This window comes from Brienomyrus brachyistius, chromosome 11 (assembly GCF_023856365.1).
Source record: "Brienomyrus brachyistius isolate T26 chromosome 11, BBRACH_0.4, whole genome shotgun sequence".
Classification (NCBI taxonomy): Eukaryota; Metazoa; Chordata; class Actinopteri; order Osteoglossiformes; family Mormyridae; genus Brienomyrus; species Brienomyrus brachyistius.
In genome coordinates, this window is record NC_064543.1 from 5,098,178 (window position 1) to 5,116,395 (window position 18,218).

Here is an 18,218-nt window from a genome sequence, read left to right on the forward strand (position 1 = left end):
TGAGCTGTATCTATAAGCAAAGTCCTTGGTAAACAGCAGAAAGGGGGCCGGGCTGCCGATTCCACTATCCAGGTCTGAACTTCATCGCCCCAGCTCCGTATTTTCGTTGTGAGCATATTTTGCCTATGACTCACTGTCGCCTTCAGTAAACGTGAATACCTGGCATGGAGTTTCATTCAAACATATGGATCGAACCAAGGATTCCCATTCATGCTCGACTCACACACGACAGGCAACCAAGAGGCGTGCGGGCGAGAGAACTATATTTAGACTTGTTTATGTTGTGCTTTTGTTACAACACTAATAATTTCCTTGGCCACAAGGCTTAATTTTCTTCATAAACCTGTTACATTTTGTCTGCACATGTTTTTATTTCTAGAATAAAAAATTCACCACCCCGTGCGCTGGTTTGTCACGACTTGTTGAGCTGCGTATTTTTCTAGCCCCCCTGATAAATTATTTCTGTCAAAGTATGTAGGTAATTAAAGGAATAAGATGGTAACGGCTAACTGTGGTGTATTTCGGCGGCGAAACAATTAAATATACAGTGTATGAAACGCGGTGAAAACAATCGGATCTACTCTGGGTTTATTTAAGACGCCGCTGTTATAAATATCCTGGCCTTAGAAAAGTTTTTCTTCGTACAACGTGCAATTTTAGCTTACATACTCCTGACTAAAGCGATCGCAGTGTGTGTGTACGCATAAATATTCCAAGTAAATTATTTTTATTATATGAGGGCAATAAATTATTCAATGTATCATTGTGCGAGTTGGTTATATTGGCGTATGTGATCCCACACACAACTCGTTAATCCTATACAACTGGTTTAAAAAATTAATACGAGTAAACAGCTATATTACCAACACTGTTCCGTTGTTTTAAGAAATAAATATTTCAATGGCTTTGGGTGCTTTATAATCACATACACACATGCATATTTAAACGCATATACACACACACACACTTAATTGTTTATTTGTTTGTTTGTTTGCAAGTTAATTTTCGCAGGTTTCTGTAGTAAAAATAGTCTCACACGATTTAACTCATGCTGATTTTTATCCTCGGTATAGTCATGTCAAAGTTGACGTAACTTTACAGCACTGATCTTTGCCGATGCTAAATTAAGACGACTATATATGTTGAGTATTGTCACTTGTATAATTGCTCTACTTCTTGGTTTTCTTATTATGCGTGTTTATTTAATACAGTGTAATCACAAGTTGAAGACGTGAAATTATTTTGTTGTATTCCTTGGTGACATGCTGTATGACTGTATGTTTTAAATTATGTTTTTATTGTAATAAGACTTTTGTGAAACAAATGTTAGGATAAGAACGTGAAATGACCGTGAAGTAGTGGTTTTATGAAGAATGACTTCCTTCATCCAATTAAGCGATCTGCTCTGCGCTGCGTAGCCGCTCAGCCCGCTTACTTTCACCTGTGTTCGTACCGCCACCTAGTGTGAAAATAAATCAGGGTGCAAGGCATCGTGTTTGCTATTTAGGTACTAAAGAGAGCATCCCAGTTAGACCACAAAGTTTACGTGGGTTACTTATTCAAAACTTATATTTCACGTAGCATCATCAATAATTATTTTGGAATGCAGGTGAAACGCTTGCATAACGCAAGGATGATGTTCGAACCCACGACACTTAAGTCGTGAAACAATTATGTTTCCCGTCGATCACCTGAGGTGCTCCAAACACGCTGAGACATACAGCACTGCAAGTTCGTTATTGCCGCATCATTTATTTTCTTTTACACCACAAAGAGAAATTGACAGAATACAATACACACTGGGACACAGTGAAAAGGCGCACTGAAAATAAAAACCTGGACAAACGACAGTTCTCAGACTTCTTGGTGGTCTGAGCTCATCCTAAAATGAGAAAAGTGCCAACCCCCCCTAAAAAAACCAGTGTGGGGAAATAAAAGTACTCAATGAACCTGACACATTTAATTATGCTTTTAATTATGGGAGAAGTTCATAAGCTAAACCACGAAACAAAGACTGTAATAGAAAATAAACAACTGAACAGAGATCGGCCTCAGCCAGAAAGTAGTTCCCATCTCCAGCTTCCACCATCTAAAAATGAACGGAGAACCGACGTCTGCGCGGCGATCGTTCTTCCGGCGCTTTCATGCCGCGGTGATGCGACCCTCCGTCTCCCGCGCTGAACCGCACGCTTGTCCGCCCGCATTTGCCAAGTCCTCAGTCATCCTAACGAGAGGCGGACGGGCCACCTACCCTGACGCCTCCTAGTCCACATTTGGAAATAAACGCTCATCAGCAGCTCATTCTAATGGACGCGTTTCTGGCTGCGCCACAGCCAAGGAGAACAGAACAAGGACACATGACGAGTGGAAATCCAAGTGGACCAGATGGTGCGTCCAGGATACTTAAATTTACAACGTCAGTAAAAAAAGTGTTTTTTTCCCATGGTCCAATCATTTATTCTGGTTAGATTCACGATCGTCTTATTCCAAGTTGACTACTGGACTGGATACAGTCTCTAACACGGTACATACTCTCTCACACACACAGACACAGACATGTTCGTATTCATATCTTTGTGGGGACCATCCATTCATCTTTATGGGCATAACCCTAACCCCACCTATGACACCCTTAACCCCCCCCTCCCCCAGCCCTAACCTTAGCCATAAGTAACCAAACAAGACACAAGCCTTTTGGCATCTTTAGTGTTTTGATTGCAGTCACAGATTTATGTATTTTTCTTAATTAGTTTCCCCTTGTGGAAAGCAAAAAAATGGTCCCCACAAAGTAAAAATAACTGGTTTTCATCATATTATGAGGACTAAATGTCCCCACAATGCAGTCTCTACATGACACACATGCGCGCGCGCGCACACACACACACACACACACACACACACACACAAATGTTTGTATTCATATCTTTGTAGGGACCGTCCAATTCATTTCTGTGGGAAAAACTCTAATCCCAACAATGACACCCTAACCCTACCCAGCCTGAACCGTAACCAAACAAAATACAAGCCTTTTGGCATATTTAGGCTTTTGATTGCCGGCACAGCTAGATATTTATGAAATTGAGTTTTTCCAAAAAATGTTCCCCACAACATAAAAAACATATTTTGACACATTACAGGGACATTTCGTTCCTCCAATGTAATATGCACATTATATATATATTACAACCCCCCCATCCCCCAACACACACACACACACACACACACACTCAAGTTCATTTAAACCACAGTCACTTTTGGTTTTCATAACATTTTATTGTCAAAACTATAGCGAAAACAAAAATAAGCATTTGTGATTTATAGGGCAGACTGCCACTATAATATGACCTGGGATTTAATAATGTGTAACTACGTCTGTAGTAATTTGTGCTTGTTCATTAATCTGGGGCAATATTAAACAAGTCACATAAAGGGGTCAGGGTATTAAAGGGGCCTCAAGCCATTGAAAACAGGGAATCGATGTGTACTTCTTTGCATAAGGTCTGTAGTGTTTGACAAGAACATCAGAATTACATTGTGATATGAAGAGAACTTTAACCCTAACCAGCCCTAACCCTAACCCTAACGGAGATGACAGTAGACTTCAGGAGGAGCCCTCCAGCTCTCTCTCTCTCCCCCCCCCACCACCACCACCAAACACAACAGCATTGCGTCTGAACACAGTCTCCCAGGACCGAAAGTGTGCAGCTAGACACAATTGTCAAAAGGGCCCAACAAAGGATGTTCAACCTACCTCACGAGCTACTGATCCAGTTCTACTCCACAATAATCTAGACTGTTCTCTGCACATCCGTCACAGCCTGGTTTGGTTCAGCCACCAATCAGGATAGGAAGAGATTACAATGGACAGTCAGAACTGCAGAGAAATCAACGCGGACCTGCCCTCCATTCAGGACTTACACATGTAAACGGGCAGGCAGAATCACTGCAGACCCTCACACCCTGGTCACAACCTGTTAGAACTCCTCCCCTCTAAAACAGTCACACACACACACACACACGTAGGGTATACCTATCCTTATGGGACCCGCTCATTCACTTCTATGGGAAAAATGCTAACGCTAACTATGACAACCTTAACCCCCACCCAGCCCATAAGTAACCAAGCAAAATACAGGAGTTTTTGCATTTTTAGTTTTTTCATAGCAGTCACTGATTTTTATAAAAGAGGAACTGTTTTATAAAACAGGAGGAACCAGGGCTCGAACTTGCAACCCTCTGGTTGCCAAACGATAGCACTACCTCCTGCACCACCATCTTCTATGGTGCTGTCCTCAAGCATCCACTGTTCCTCATGTGTATATATAGTAATATATTAATTGAACTATATTAATTCAATATATTGATCAACAGGATTTCAGTTTCAAAAGGCAGGCATAAGGCATATCTTACCTGATGGGTTTTTTTTTTTAATTCTAATGCTCTTTTATTTGAATCTGTGGAAGTTGCAAGGATTATACTACGAGCAGCATAAATATTCCTGTTGTTACTTTAACCTGAGAATATGTGGTGATGGGGACAGTGTAAATTCATCCTGAGTTTGGAAGCCCCGACACTGTATCTGATCACAGCTCACCCAGCCGCCAGGCGCGCTTGGCAGTCATCGCCAAACCTGCTTCCGTAACACTAGCAAAGACGGGAAATGTCCCTCTGAATGGTCAGCTGACATCTCACATCACAGTGCACTGGTGCTGCACAAAGGCTCCTCTGTCATTAGGGAATTCAAAACATATCCCCCCCCACATACTGGGAGAGTGATGGTTTTAAGACAAGAGCATAATTTTCAGAAATTCTTAAATACATGACTAGAACATAAAATATAACTCTTTTCGTGCTGACCATGAAAACAGCCCTGGATAGAACGAGCAGATACAGAGAATGGATGGATGGATGGATGTAAATGTTTCAAATTGTGGCAGAGCGAGATTCTGTTGAATGTTTTATTACAAATACATATTGACAATATTGCAATATTAATAATGAAACAAAAGAACAGGGATATTTGGGTTGTTTGTTTTTCTACAGCTACAAACAAATAGATATTGCAGCTTTCATTCATTCAGCCCTTTCACTGTAGCTCTGCATAAAACGAGCTACAAAAAACTAGGGCAGCATACAATGCAAGTTTCTTGATGGATACATTTTCATTGTTCTGCATTATCTTACCAACAAGGACAACATTCATGTTTTACAGAATGCAACTAAGCTAGAAAAATATTCATAGAATGTAAAAAATTACATAATATTGCTCCCTGAGGTTATGGGGTGTAATAATAATAATAATAATAATAATAATAATAATAATAATAATAATAATAACAATAATAATAATAATAATATGCCTGATGGAAAATTTACCTTCTATCCTTTCAACTTTTTATACATGATTTTGGTTAATGAGACAAAGTTCACACAATGGATCACGATATATCAATACTACCAGTTTGAGCTTAATTTTCTTTGAGAACCTCTGAAATGTTTAATGTTTCTTCAACCGATGTTTAAAAATCGCCTTTAAAAGATTATGGCAAGCTTTTTAAAATATAAATTTAATGGTGGGACTAGTCCATTCCTATTGCGTAAACATTCCAGTAGAGTAGTTCCACACTGCCGTCTTGTGGCCATAACTTAAACTGCACGTATTTCTGAGTCCGCTCTGCTCCACTTGTCAAACAACGAAGCGAATGGGTAGGCGCCATAATGACCATAGTCTGGCTACAGGTAAGGTGACCAAACAGAGAATATTTGACATTCACATTAGGGGGAAACTCATTTGTAAAAACACAGACTCCTTTGGCGCCCCTGCATTCCATCCGAAGCCAAGATGCAGGAACACAGTGACTCAATTTGGACCAGTCAGTAACTGGCCTGGCTGCTCCAGTTTCCAGTTCTGTTTATACAATCAGCTCCCAGCTTAAAACATCTAAAATGTAACATGTAACTCACATGAACTGCTTTGTATAATCTCAGTAATTTTGTTTATATAAGTCTAAATGCGACTGCAATAAATCTGTTCATTATTTTTCTGTTACTTAATCAGATTTAAGAAGTTTAAATTATCCATATACCTGAGTACGTGCCGACCTAAAGATGTACTTTAAAGATAGTCTTTGGGGTCTGAAACAGTAATAAAATACTATGTGTAATGAAATTATTTTTACACTGATTCTTGCATAAGTGTAATAAAAATGTGACCTGTTATACCGCGCGCTTCAATTGATGATAGTGAGAAACTCATTTGCTATCTTCCCATTAATGTTGCACATGCCGGACCATTCCTGAGGCGGCCGGGCATCAGAGGAGCCGCCCGGCTAGCAGGCCTGCGCGGAATGCTGTAATCCCAGCAGTGCACATTGTTTCGGCGTTCCGCTTCCTCCCTCCATCTGGTTCTCATCTGGAGAATTCTTTCCGCACTTTCCTGGGAAAAGCTATGAATCTTAATAAGCCACAGATTCTCCACGAAACCACTCCAGAATGATCCGCCTGTTTTCCTCCACCCACTTAATGTTAGCTTCTGCCCGTTCGATGGCGTGCTCAAGAACCCACAGCTCGGAACCAAAGTCTGCTCCTCCGTGGTCCGCCAGGAACTGTTTCAACTACACCAGGACAGAGGATCGGAGAGAGAGTGGCTGAACAGCATCCTACACAAACACACTAAGCACATTAGCTCATAGCATCAGGATGTTCTGAATCTCGATGGTTAAAAATGTCTCTTTTTTTTTCCAGGTGCTGAAGACAAAGAGAATGTTAAAGGTTTAAGACTAAGTGAGAGGGCTATGGGATTTATTGTCAGTTTTACCTCCTGGAGTTCAGTTTCGGAGGAGAATCGTTCTGTCACAGCTTCGATTACGCTGCCTAACATTAGCTCCTCACCTCCGTATCTGAAAGTAGTTTTGAAAATTTGCTCATAAAAGCAATTACAACACAACAATAACAATACAAGTAACACATGCAACACCATAAAAAAACAATGCTGACTTGGATCCCTAGTCAGGAGTGATTTTAGTTAAGTATGGTTCTTAATTGGTCCTTTGGTAACACTTTCCTTAATATAGTCAACATCATGCATTATAGACACCTTCATAATGCATTTACAAAGTATCCGAAACACAGCTATAACTATTTCTAAAAAAGCAAAACACATTATACCCATGTTTTTTATGCATTATTAATGCCCTATGATGCTCTCATCTATAATGCACTAATGTTACCTTCATAACACATTATAATGCTATTATAACTGATTATTAAGGTATTTCTAGATATTTATATATCATTAAAGATAAGAGCATCATAAAGCATTCATAATGCGTAATAAACATGGCACATTAATAATGCGTTATGTACTTTATGAATGCATTGTGAAGGTTTGTATAGTGCATTGTGCATGAATATCAATCATTGTAAATTAAAGACAGCCTTGTATCAGCTCTACTGTATATGTGCCGTAAAGGCAACAGGAAAAACAGATAAAACAACACTAACGTGTGATTTAGGTATGTCCACTGCTTCTGGATAAAGTCCCAAACTAAAGATTGACCTGCCACGTTCTCCGTGATGGATTTCATAAAATAATAAAATTCATTCTTCTTTATCTTATCCGGGTCCAGAGTGAATTCCAGGAGTCTAAAAAGCAAGAGTGATTTTTTTTTTCCTCTCATATCCTTGCAATGTCTATGAGACCTGGTGCAGAATGCCTCGATTATTAAAAGCTAACCTTTTCAGGATCTCGGTATCCTTGGTGCAGGACAGAGCATCTCTCAGAACGTCTTTCTCTGTCTCGGCAGTGGTGTTCTGAAACATCTGCCACAAAAACTCCCACTCTTGCCGACCTCCAGCAGCTATGGCAGCACAGTAGATGAGCGATCGCAGGTTTGGGTGGATCCTACAATAGATAAGACTTCACTACAAGCTCGGCTGAATCTTACAATAGATATGATGCTCAGTACAACCATGATGACTGAAAAAAAAACACAATGTTTTGCACCATTTTGAGGTGGAGTTCTGTCTCCATTGATTGAATGTGTCAATGGCCATCTTCTGGCATTTACTTAGACCACTGCCGCATGCTATTTCGATGACTATAGTCTGATGGTACCTGTAACAGAACAGAAAGACAATTAGCATTTTTAAAACATTACATTTGGCCGAACAGCTCCGCGTTAAGGTGCAAACAGACAAAGGGCTTACTGTGCAGTGAGCAGATCAGGGACGGATGATTTCATGGTGAAAGCTTCGAAATGGTCATAAAGCGTGGTGACCTGCTTCCTCAGGTATGCCTAAAATATGATGGGGCGTAATAAGAACCTCTCCTGATTTTTTTGTACCCCACTACAGTTTATTTTGACCACAAGGAATATCTCCTATCAAGAACTGACCTCGATGAAGCGATAGTCTTCTGAACGATCTAACATCAGAATGATGTGATGAAGATTAGCCCAGGCAGTCGCCCAGGGAATGTATTCCAGATCCTTGTGTAGGTACTTGGTAGAGCTGAGAGCCAAAGTGATATTGACATCCTTGGTTCTAGGTCAGGGAAAGAGAAAATCATTATAGTATGAATTAAGTCAAGCAGAGAAACGTACACAGCATATCACAGCATAGCAAATGTCCCATTTTTAAAATAAAATATAGGTGCTTAACAGGGATGAAAAATTATGCTGCAAAAACACAACCACTTACTAAACAGCAATTTATAAATCACACATTCATGTTGACCTTCAGATAATTAAGGCCTTCGTGATATCGATGTTTTTTTTTTTTTTTTTTTATGGAAACCCTGTACTGTGATCAAAAAAGCATGTTTAATTTTTAATAGCATACACATGAATAAACACGAGCCCTGGAAATTTTATATATATATATATATATATATATATATATATATATATATATATATATATATATACTGGTCTGACTGACATTATAAATATACATGTTTTACACAAATATATCAAAGTTTAAGATAATTAAGGGCAAGGGGCTGTAATTGGTAGGTTAGTAATTTCGGGATGTACCAAATCTCCAGTCCTGCCCTCCGGTACCTGAATTAGCTAGATAATTCAACGGCGTTTCTTTGCATGAACACATCCACTAACCAATATAATAAGAGTAATTTATAAAGAATGGTATGTGAACATGAATTACACATAAATTACAGAACATCGCAATAAAAAACAGCATTTTGCTGTGCTGAACTTACAGGGCTAGTGCAAATGCGTCGTCGATAAGCTGTGCTCTGTTGACGACGGGAATCATCTGGAGAATTGTAAATAATGTTTTTAGTGCATTATAAGGATATCCAGTACTTTCTCTCGGGGACAATTTTACTGTCTCTGCAATCGAATGTGCATTGTCCTAGAGAATATTATTTCTCCACGATTACATAAGAAGAACCGTGATTTAATCCGTGATGATGAACGATTAAAGATATTTCTCTTTCCGTTTCTCTGTTTTCATTTCCTTTCAAGAATTTCCTGCTGAACTTGTATGAAAGGATGCATTTATTCATCTGCAATGCTTCTACTCACAAAAAACGTCTAGATGGTGACTGTTATGCTTGTTGTCCAAAAGGAGCAACGCAAATCGTGATGCATGAGATTAGTGAATGGAATTTACATGGTGGTCTGTGCCAAGCTGCTGCAGAAGCCTGTCCCAGTTGTCCGGGTCGTAGTTCACTCTGTAGAATCCAGTGCAGTTGACGTTGGCTAGGATCCATTCATTGTTATTTGACTGATATATTGGATTTGAAACTGCAAGGAACAACGTTATATATAAAGGCTGCTTCTCCGTTTGAGTTCGCGCTTCCATTTTCTATCATTTTTCTTATTTATTTCACTTCTCTACATGCGTAAGAAGATCCAAATGAAGTATTTAAGTAATGTAGTAGATTACGGCTGCACTATAAATATTATGTATTTATGTATATATGTATATGTATATAAATATTATAATGTATTATGAAGAATTATCAAAAGAAAAAAACGAAACTCATTTATTACCGGGGCCGTTTTCAGTCAGTAGAGCCGACGTTATTTCCTGCGAACCAGACTTGAGCAGTGTAATTGGAACTTGCCATATTATGCTGTGCCAGAGAAACGGATGAAAACGACCACAATGTTATACGTATTACGATATCTGGCATCACAGAAAAGCTACTTAACAAACTTGAAAACGTTCTCACATTCTCAAAAAAAAAAAATTAAACCACACTTGGTTGACGCAAGGCTTAGATTCAGGTTCAAAGCCCAAAGCAAAGCACCTAACAAGATAGGTGTTCTGACGATTTGAGCTACCTATCTAGATGTGCTGTCGAGCCTTTCTGCACATGTGCAGTTCCGATGTCTTGGAATTGGGGTTAGGTTTTAGGGGTTAGGGTAAGGGTTATAGGTTTTTTGGGGGGTTAGGGTTAGGGCTATCGATTAGCATTATGGTAGCCTACCACGACAAAGTAGCTCAACTCGTCAGATCATCGGCACCAAAGCGTCCCTGCATGCAGCCAATTAAAACTGTCGTGAAGTGACTCACTTGTATTGTGCGTTTTCCTTCAACCCAAAGTAGCGCTGAGATATGTTTCCAGACAAGGTGTTGATGGTAATAAGAGGAAACCCTGGTTGTTTGGTCCAGGACTCCATCATGTTGGCAACTTGAATGGTATCGTTATTTACCGCCTGCACATGATTTTAGTGATTTCAAATCTTTTTATACTCCTTTGTTGAAAGCGTTAGGACAAACTCGAGTAATCGCCATGTAATGCACGCCAGGAATTTGCCCAAACATACTCCTTAATATAATTTTATTTATAACAGGGCATATGAGGGTCACAATTCTTATTATATTCACTATCATAACATGTGCAAGATGTTAATGGTGGAAATGTATGTAATAAGACTTACTTCCTGTATGTGTCTCCAGAGATCCTGGTGTTCTGCGTTTTTATACTGGTATGCCTTCAGATAGGACTAAAAGGAGACATTTGTGCACATTACAGAAATAACGATTCAGTATTTTTAGATAAAGTTGTTATATTGCAGTAATAACATTTAGGGTTAGTTCGATACTTTAATTCACCTGGCTTGTGAAACATGCTAGAAGGATTTACAATATTTTCTCATTACCAGTTACTTTTCCAGAGTACGAAAAATATTTATTAGTAGACAATTCTACTGCTACTGCTAGACATGACTGGGCACGATTACATCTGTGTTTAATCTGACACACACCTCAGTACATGATTTTCATTTGGTGGCCAGAGTAGAGTGAAAAAACCAGCTCCTACCTTCACGCCGCTGACAAAGACCGTCTCCGTCACGTAACTAGACAGCATTCTCAACACTGTTGCCCCCTGGAGCACACAGATACAGGCATGAGTCCTGTCTATCCATGTACTTTACGTGTATATCGTTGTTACAATAATGTGCCACTTGACTTGACTTGATTTGACTTGAGTTAAAGCAAGTGACTAAAATCTATTTCTACAGCACTTTTCACTGACGCAAGTCACAAAATGCTTTACACGACCATTACGAGAGAAATTTAAAAGTCTACAACTCATGACACGACGCATTACAGAAACAGAGAGCACACATTAACGAATCCCAATAAAATGCAGAACTGACGCAAACAGATTTACCCCAAAGTCCATCTAGATAGATAAGTCTTGAGCTATCTCTCAAAAGCCATGAGTATGATGCTGCAACCAATCAGACTGTCGGCCAAGCACCTTGCTATAGGTGGTGAAGTGAAATAGTTCCTCGATGTCGTGGGGTGTAACAATTGATTCCACGTCAGGAATGAGCAGCCGGTGGATATCTTTGGATTCCATTTCAAACAGGCCCTGAACCTCATTGACGAAGAACAGTTCTTTCTGAAAAACAAAATATTACTATTGCAATGTAAAAGCACCTGAAATTGAAGTAGAGCAATGATAAGGTTTAAATGAACACAAAATGGGAGACGTACAAAATTCCAGGTTGGCTCAACTTTATCCACACCAAAGTATGACATGTATGTGGAAAAGCCTTCATTCAGCCACAGGTCATTCCACCATTCCATTGTGACCAGATTTCCAAACCACTGGAACATTTAAGGAGAAATCAAACATTGGGTTAAGAGACAACTGGTTTTGGTTCTATAATACATTGTCATGAGATGTGAGACGAAGGACTCGAAGGCAGGTGTTTGGTGAACAAAAATGGGTTTATGGAACTGAATAGAAGCAGGGAAACAAACAAGACCATAGGTTGTCAAAACAAGAAGGCGAGTACAGGGAAGGACACAGGCAAACAGCAGGAGCGACGTCAGTGACTGGACTGGGGCAGAGGAGACAAAAAGGTACTTAAATACAAAGGCTGACAAGAGGTAGCATGCAACAGCTGATTCATCTGGGCCACATCAGAGAGGAGGCTGGGGGTCAGAGGTTCATGACTGGCCAGATGCAACACACCCAACATTTAACATTTTTAAACAAATTTCTGCCATTTAAAGATTATTTTTTTAAAATAATATGTTCAAGAAGACCATTTCCGAGCATCAAAATTCCCTGTTTTATGAAATACAGCTGACCCTTCCACGTGGCAGGGCTTAAAAACCATGAAAAGATATGAAGTGCGAGATATAAAGATCACTGCGAGATCACTGTGAGTTAATATGCGAGAGGCTGCTATGAACACGCTTGGCGTCCTCCAGACCAGCAGTACATATATTTTATATTCATTTATGAATTGCTAAACTTTTTGTGCGTTGTCTGAGGCTTTTGCAAAACTAACAAAAATTCCAAAAATAATCCATTATACCTGATGCATGGAAATCAACAGACATGCAGATACTTGTGTTTTCAGCCAAAGATCATTATCAGTTTCACTAACTACCAATACAACAACAAAATCAGTATATTGTGTTTGTTTTTTGGATGTTCTTTTGCTGCTGTGTGATAGGAAGCTAACACCCAAACACTAACTTAACTTTACTAACATAACATACATGTGAAAAATCCAAGCCTGCATTAGAAACAGTATGCTTTCCTTCTAAACAATGCTTAATATAAGATATTTTAATTCTTCTGTTAATGTTTCAGAACTTGCTGCCATGTGTGCTGATAAGAGACGTGTGATGGACCTCACATCAAGCACAGGGATGAAAGCTCAGTTGATTCAGGAGCGAAGTCAGTTCTACCTGATGAGCTATTTCATGGGCAACGATCTCGGCAATGAGGAACTTGTGGGACATCGGGGAAAGGTCTTTGTCATAAAGTAATATTTCCTCCTGGTAGATTATTAGACCCCAGTTTTCCATACCACTTGCAGTAGAATTCTGCACAGCAATCTGGTCTTGTAAAGCAAACAGAAACATCATTTCACAAAATGAAACGTAAAAAACAAAATCAAGCATATTACAGCTCCTGCAATACTTCTCTGAAGTTCTACCTCAGATTTTAATCCAAAGTATTTTTTATTAACTTTTACTCCTCAGAAGGGTTGTTAAATAAGTCGTGATTATATATTTAGTAAAAACAAGACTTACCCAGCTTATTCAAGGGATACTTTATGTCATAGAGATCTTCAAAGAACTCAATGATGTCCCCAGCTATGCTGTGGGCGTAATCCACATGGCCAGCGGCAACGGCGTCTGGTCGTGCCCATGTCTGTGATAAAGATAATCGCTACCATCAAAGGGTGGGTACAGGGTATCGTGCCCTCTTCAAATAGACTTTTGTGTGAGAATTCTGGTCGCTAGGTTGCTTGCCGTTGACAACGTGTCTGTGGTCTCCAGGTTTTCCACTATTTTCCTGAGAGTGTGCAGTGTTGGGCATTTCAGGTGCAGAATCTACAGATCCAGACCAAGATTTTGTTTCAACCATCCAGTTGAGTATAAAGAGTTACAGTCACAGAGGACTCAGCTAGTTGGTAGAAACAAAATCTTGGTCTGGATTTGTAATTTCTGGACCTGAACTACCCGGCACTAAGTGTGCCTAGATAAAAGATGTAGAATTTGTGTGAAAGAAGAATTACATGAAGGCTATTTTACAAACACAGATAGAAACCAGCGAGGCTGACTATCTTTTGATCAACAGATATTGCAAAAAAAAAATACACAAGTGGTTACATTCCCAGGACTGTAGATATGCGGACAGTTATTTTACTTGAACAGGAGGGTAGGGCGTGATGCTTAGCCACTTGTGTTCCTTTGATTTTAATGCACTTGTAGATGCATTTAATTATTCTTTGGCTGGAGTAACGACAATCAACGCTAAAAAGCATGACTGCGCTGGGAAAGATTCTGAAACATTTTGACAGCTGCTTCTGTGTAGCTATTGAGCTCCTAGAGCTTCACACGCTGACGTCATAAGGCCTCATCCACACGTCATATGAATTTTTGAACCACATGTAATATGATGGTGGTGAGAAAGGAAAACCTACCTTAAGAACATACCTTCCATAGTCTGTCGTTTTACAAGTATATTCAGAGACTGTCAAGGCTAGGAGGTAGGTGGACATTTTGAGAGTTGGATGAAACTCCGTAATAAGCCATTCCTCTCTGTCAATGGTCATTTTCTTTTGATCTGCATGAATTGTAGTAAAAGGGTAAGTTTGGTATCTCATCCAGGATCTACCCAGCCTTGTGTGACCAGAAATATGATCCTGTCCCAACAATCCCGACCAAGATAAGTGGTTAGAAGATGGATGGATGGATGGATGGAAGTTGGGCTAGGTGATATGGCCATTATAAACTAATGTAAAGTCTTCTTTATCCCACTACAGTAGGGTTGTTCAGCTGTGGACTTGTTCTGATATTATTCTGCTGAATTCAGTCTATAAAACATGTCTCCAGCACATTACTTGGTCACCTACATCACCGTTTCTCAAACTTATTTGTCCTGGGGACCAGTCATGTCAGGCTTTGGGGCTGCAGGGTCCTGCATGAACAACCGCCCCCCCCCCCCCCCCCCCCACTGCGGATGAGTATTTGCAAAGATAGATAGGTAGGTAGGTAAATAGATAGATAAATATTATTACTATAGAGAGATAACATTACTATTATTATTACTGTTGTTATTATTATTATACCTGACCTGATCTGACTAAATTTCGATTGGTGCAGAAGCTGCGGACCGGCAGGAACCCTCTCACGGACCGGCAGGAACCCTCTCAGGGACCGACAGGAACCCTCTCACAGACCGGCAGTGGTCCACGGCCCATAGTATGAGAAACGCTAATCTACATGGTTTTTCCCTTAACCTGAAACAAGCATACATGTTCTTCTTAATACCACTGTATCCCATTCAAGTTATTATTGTTCTGTGCTCTGGCGGTGGTATCCAACCAGCTGCCCTCCATTATCTCTGTATCTGAGCTGAGTTAACTAAAGGACAGCTCACTTTTTCCACACCTGAAGGTTACATGATGCCTAACAAAGAAAACAGTCTAAAACAGCGGCAATGAACTGGGCTCTGGTCTGCATCCAGTCCAAACTACAACTGCATGTGCACTTCGTGACTGTGATCCCCCCCCCCCCCCCCCCCCCCCCCCCCACACACACACACACACACACAACTTTGGATGGATTTTGGATCTTGGAAAAAGAAAAAACTGTTAGGGACCCTTGGTGTAAGTGCTGAAACTCGGCTTGGGTAACTATTTTCATAGCATTTTGCATACAGGCATTAAGTGTCTCAAACTGTACACATTCTTTTCTATATTTCTCGTAAGAGTGGATGTCTTTTTAAAGACAAATATTTGTTACGACGATTACAGGAAAAGCAGCACTAAAAAGAGTTACACGTGACGTGATCTAAACTTACCCTAAGTGCTCAGATAGAGTGTCTGTTACTCAGATAAACCCAGTTTCCTGTTTCTGTTAGCGCGTTCGCTGTAATTTCCAGACCCCGGTGTAACGCGGGGAAAATACACGAGCAGCTCCTGCTTCCTCTGTCCCACTTGATGTCCCACATGAGAGACCAGCGGCATTTAGGCATACACCAAGAAAGTGATTTACGTACCATCCTGAGTATTTAGCATTTCCATATCTTCTCTGAAACATACCAAAAAGTAGAAGTGGATATTTCGGCGCTCTTTTTATTTTATAGGGCTGGTGGTTAAGGCACCGAGGCAACATTTATTTACTTGTAAATGCACTGTACCGACGGATGGCTTTCAAAACCATCCGATAATGTGTATCACATATATTTATTAACATGTGGTGTGTTTTACATTTAAATCTGCGTTACGATCCCTACCTTTTTGAGCAGCGTTGCTGAGCGCTACAGTGCCCAACCGATGTATTACGGTGACATTAAATACAGCTTTCATCGCCGGTTCATCAAAACAGGGAAACACTCTTCTAGCTGCCACAGACTCCAATTGGCTAGCTACAAGAAATCTGAACAAACTGTAGATAAAGTTTCAAGTATAATTAAATTAAAGGAAATATCTGAATTACTTTGAAACAAGGACAAAATGAAAAATTTTCGTTTTGTATTTTAGTTTTAATAAGAATATACTCATTTTCCTTTTCGGGTATCATTACAGTTTTACTATGTTTAAAAATGAGTTCGAGTTTTAAATCTAACTACCTGATTTAAAAGACAAACAAAACCAAAACAGTATATAACACATACCGGTGGGTCTGACACGGTGCGCAATTCTGTATGTCACTTATAGCGTACATATACAGTGACGTAAATGACAAAATTTATTTTTATGGTGGGACAGAACAGCAAAATTCGAAGAAGTTCAAGCTGACTTGACGCCTGAATGTTCAATGCTACGAATGCAAGAAAAGCGGTAAGAGTTCTTACCTCTGATTGCCTGTATTTTCGTTGTACTGGCTAATATACAACCCGTCTTGGTTAAAGCCCAACAGTCCTTCAAAGGCGGTGAAGAGATAATATGTTGTATTAACTCTTAGCGTGTCTGTAAGTTCGATTTCTAAGAAATTACTGTAATCGTCCTTCAGCGAGGTATATTTTACAGCTACGGCAGAACCGCGTTCGTCGGTGAGATGGATAGATGTCACATTCAGCTCTTTGCAGTGGATGATGATAAACTGAGTAGCTTCCACACACCAGAACTTCACAGTGGAGTTCCCACTGAATGTAGACGTATAGTCTGTAACATTCGTCGTGGTGTGCAGGTGAACCTGGATGTAAATCCTGTAGCTATCCGGTATTAGGTCCTTAGGCAACCTGGCGCTCGGTGGTGGCCCAGAAGGATCCACTTCGGTGTTTGGGTGCCCAGGGCCTGTGATTTTATTCTTTTGCTTTTGACAGGTGATGATTGCAGCGATAACAGTGATTATAGCCAGGAATGCCACTAAGGCCGTGGCAAATGCCAGGCGCTTCAACAAATATGATCTTCTGGACATGCCTGATCCCTCAGAAGACTTTCTGGAATGAAGAGAACACCCTTTGCTCCACAGGCTTTAATTGACTTTTTTTTCCCCTTTAACTGGCCTCCAGTAGTCACAGATGTTGCATAAATGCACCCACAACACACTGGTTGTTAATAAACAATGATGATGAAGAGGGAAAAACGTCAATGAATATTAGAATAAAAACAGTCCATCTGAAAGTGGTTTCCGTCTCTCATAGGTCCAGAGTAAGGAAGGTTTTTTTAAATTGTTTATCTTGGAAACTTTATTTCCAAGAATCATTCACACTTAAAGGTGCGTCTCACTCCAGAAGAACAATGTTCTCATGTTGCCTGCTTCCTTCACTGTCCAGTGAGCTTCTTTTCACTGGTTGTGACAGAACGAGAAGTTTAAAGTAGTGGTGGTAAGCCAAGCAAGCTCCCAGACTATCTTAGCGGACACTGACAGGTCTCAGTGACACTGGAGTCTTTTACATTTAGCAAATCAAGAACATGTGTTGGAATGACGATTGTGCAATGTGTGCAACAGGAAAATCCATCATTACAAGATTACTAGGGGGCGTCCCTTTCTGCACAGATTCTTAACTTCACAAAAAAGAAAAGAGAATTCTGGAATGCTTTCGGAGATTTAAAAAAATATGCACAAATTAGAACTTTTTTTATTTTTCTCCTGGGGTGCATTCTTTGGTTATGCTCACATTTTATTACAGGGAAAAGGATTTTAGGAAAAATGCATCCAGGGACAGCAGAACGGGTAACGGAGCTGATGGCCTGCTTGTTTTTGCAATTGTTTGTTCTTTCTTTAAATCTTTACATTTTCACTCTAAAATTCTT

General features: G+C 39.9%; 1 protein-coding gene and 1 long non-coding RNA gene across 2 annotated transcripts; one reads left to right on the forward strand and one right to left on the reverse strand.

Moving 5' to 3' along the window:
- Window positions 1-4,944: 4,944 nt before the first annotated feature.
- Window positions 4,945-17,379, reverse strand: LOC125752001 (aminopeptidase N-like). Its single transcript, XM_049031502.1, has 20 exons — window positions 16,814-17,379; window positions 16,253-16,404; window positions 14,436-14,578; window positions 13,540-13,660; window positions 13,192-13,346; window positions 11,980-12,093; window positions 11,741-11,884; window positions 11,297-11,362; window positions 10,914-10,979; window positions 10,546-10,688; window positions 10,020-10,102; window positions 9,637-9,770; window positions 9,221-9,276; window positions 8,397-8,544; window positions 8,209-8,297; window positions 8,006-8,116; window positions 7,736-7,903; window positions 7,504-7,644; window positions 6,818-6,899; window positions 4,945-6,614 (listed from the first exon to the last, which is right to left on the reverse strand). The coding sequence occupies exons 1-20, from the start codon at window positions 17,377-17,379 to the stop codon at window positions 6,456-6,458; spliced, it is 2,841 nt and encodes a 946-aa protein (XP_048887459.1). The 3' UTR covers window positions 4,945-6,455.
- Window positions 16,400-17,585, forward strand: LOC125752002 (uncharacterized). The gene is made up of 2 exons (XR_007400827.1): window positions 16,400-16,799; window positions 17,285-17,585. It is a non-coding gene; the product is annotated as an uncharacterized LOC125752002 (long non-coding RNA).
- The last annotated feature ends 633 nt before the right edge of the window (window positions 17,586-18,218 follow it).

What these genes read in the sequence shown, in the direction of transcription:
- LOC125752001 (XM_049031502.1), bottom strand. Translation starts at nt 17,379, where the DNA reads ATGTCCAGAAGATCATATTTGTTGAAGCGCCTGGCATTTGCCACGGCC. An exon ending in ATGGAAGGTATGTTCTTAAG is followed by an intron (nt 13,661 to 14,435) that starts GTAGGTTTTCCT and finishes TCTTTATCACAG; the next exon opens with ACATGGGCACGACCAGACGC. An exon ending in ACTTCACCACCTATAGCAAG is followed by an intron (nt 11,363 to 11,740) that starts GTGCTTGGCCGA and finishes TGTGTGCTCCAG; the next exon opens with GGGGCAACAGTGTTGAGAAT.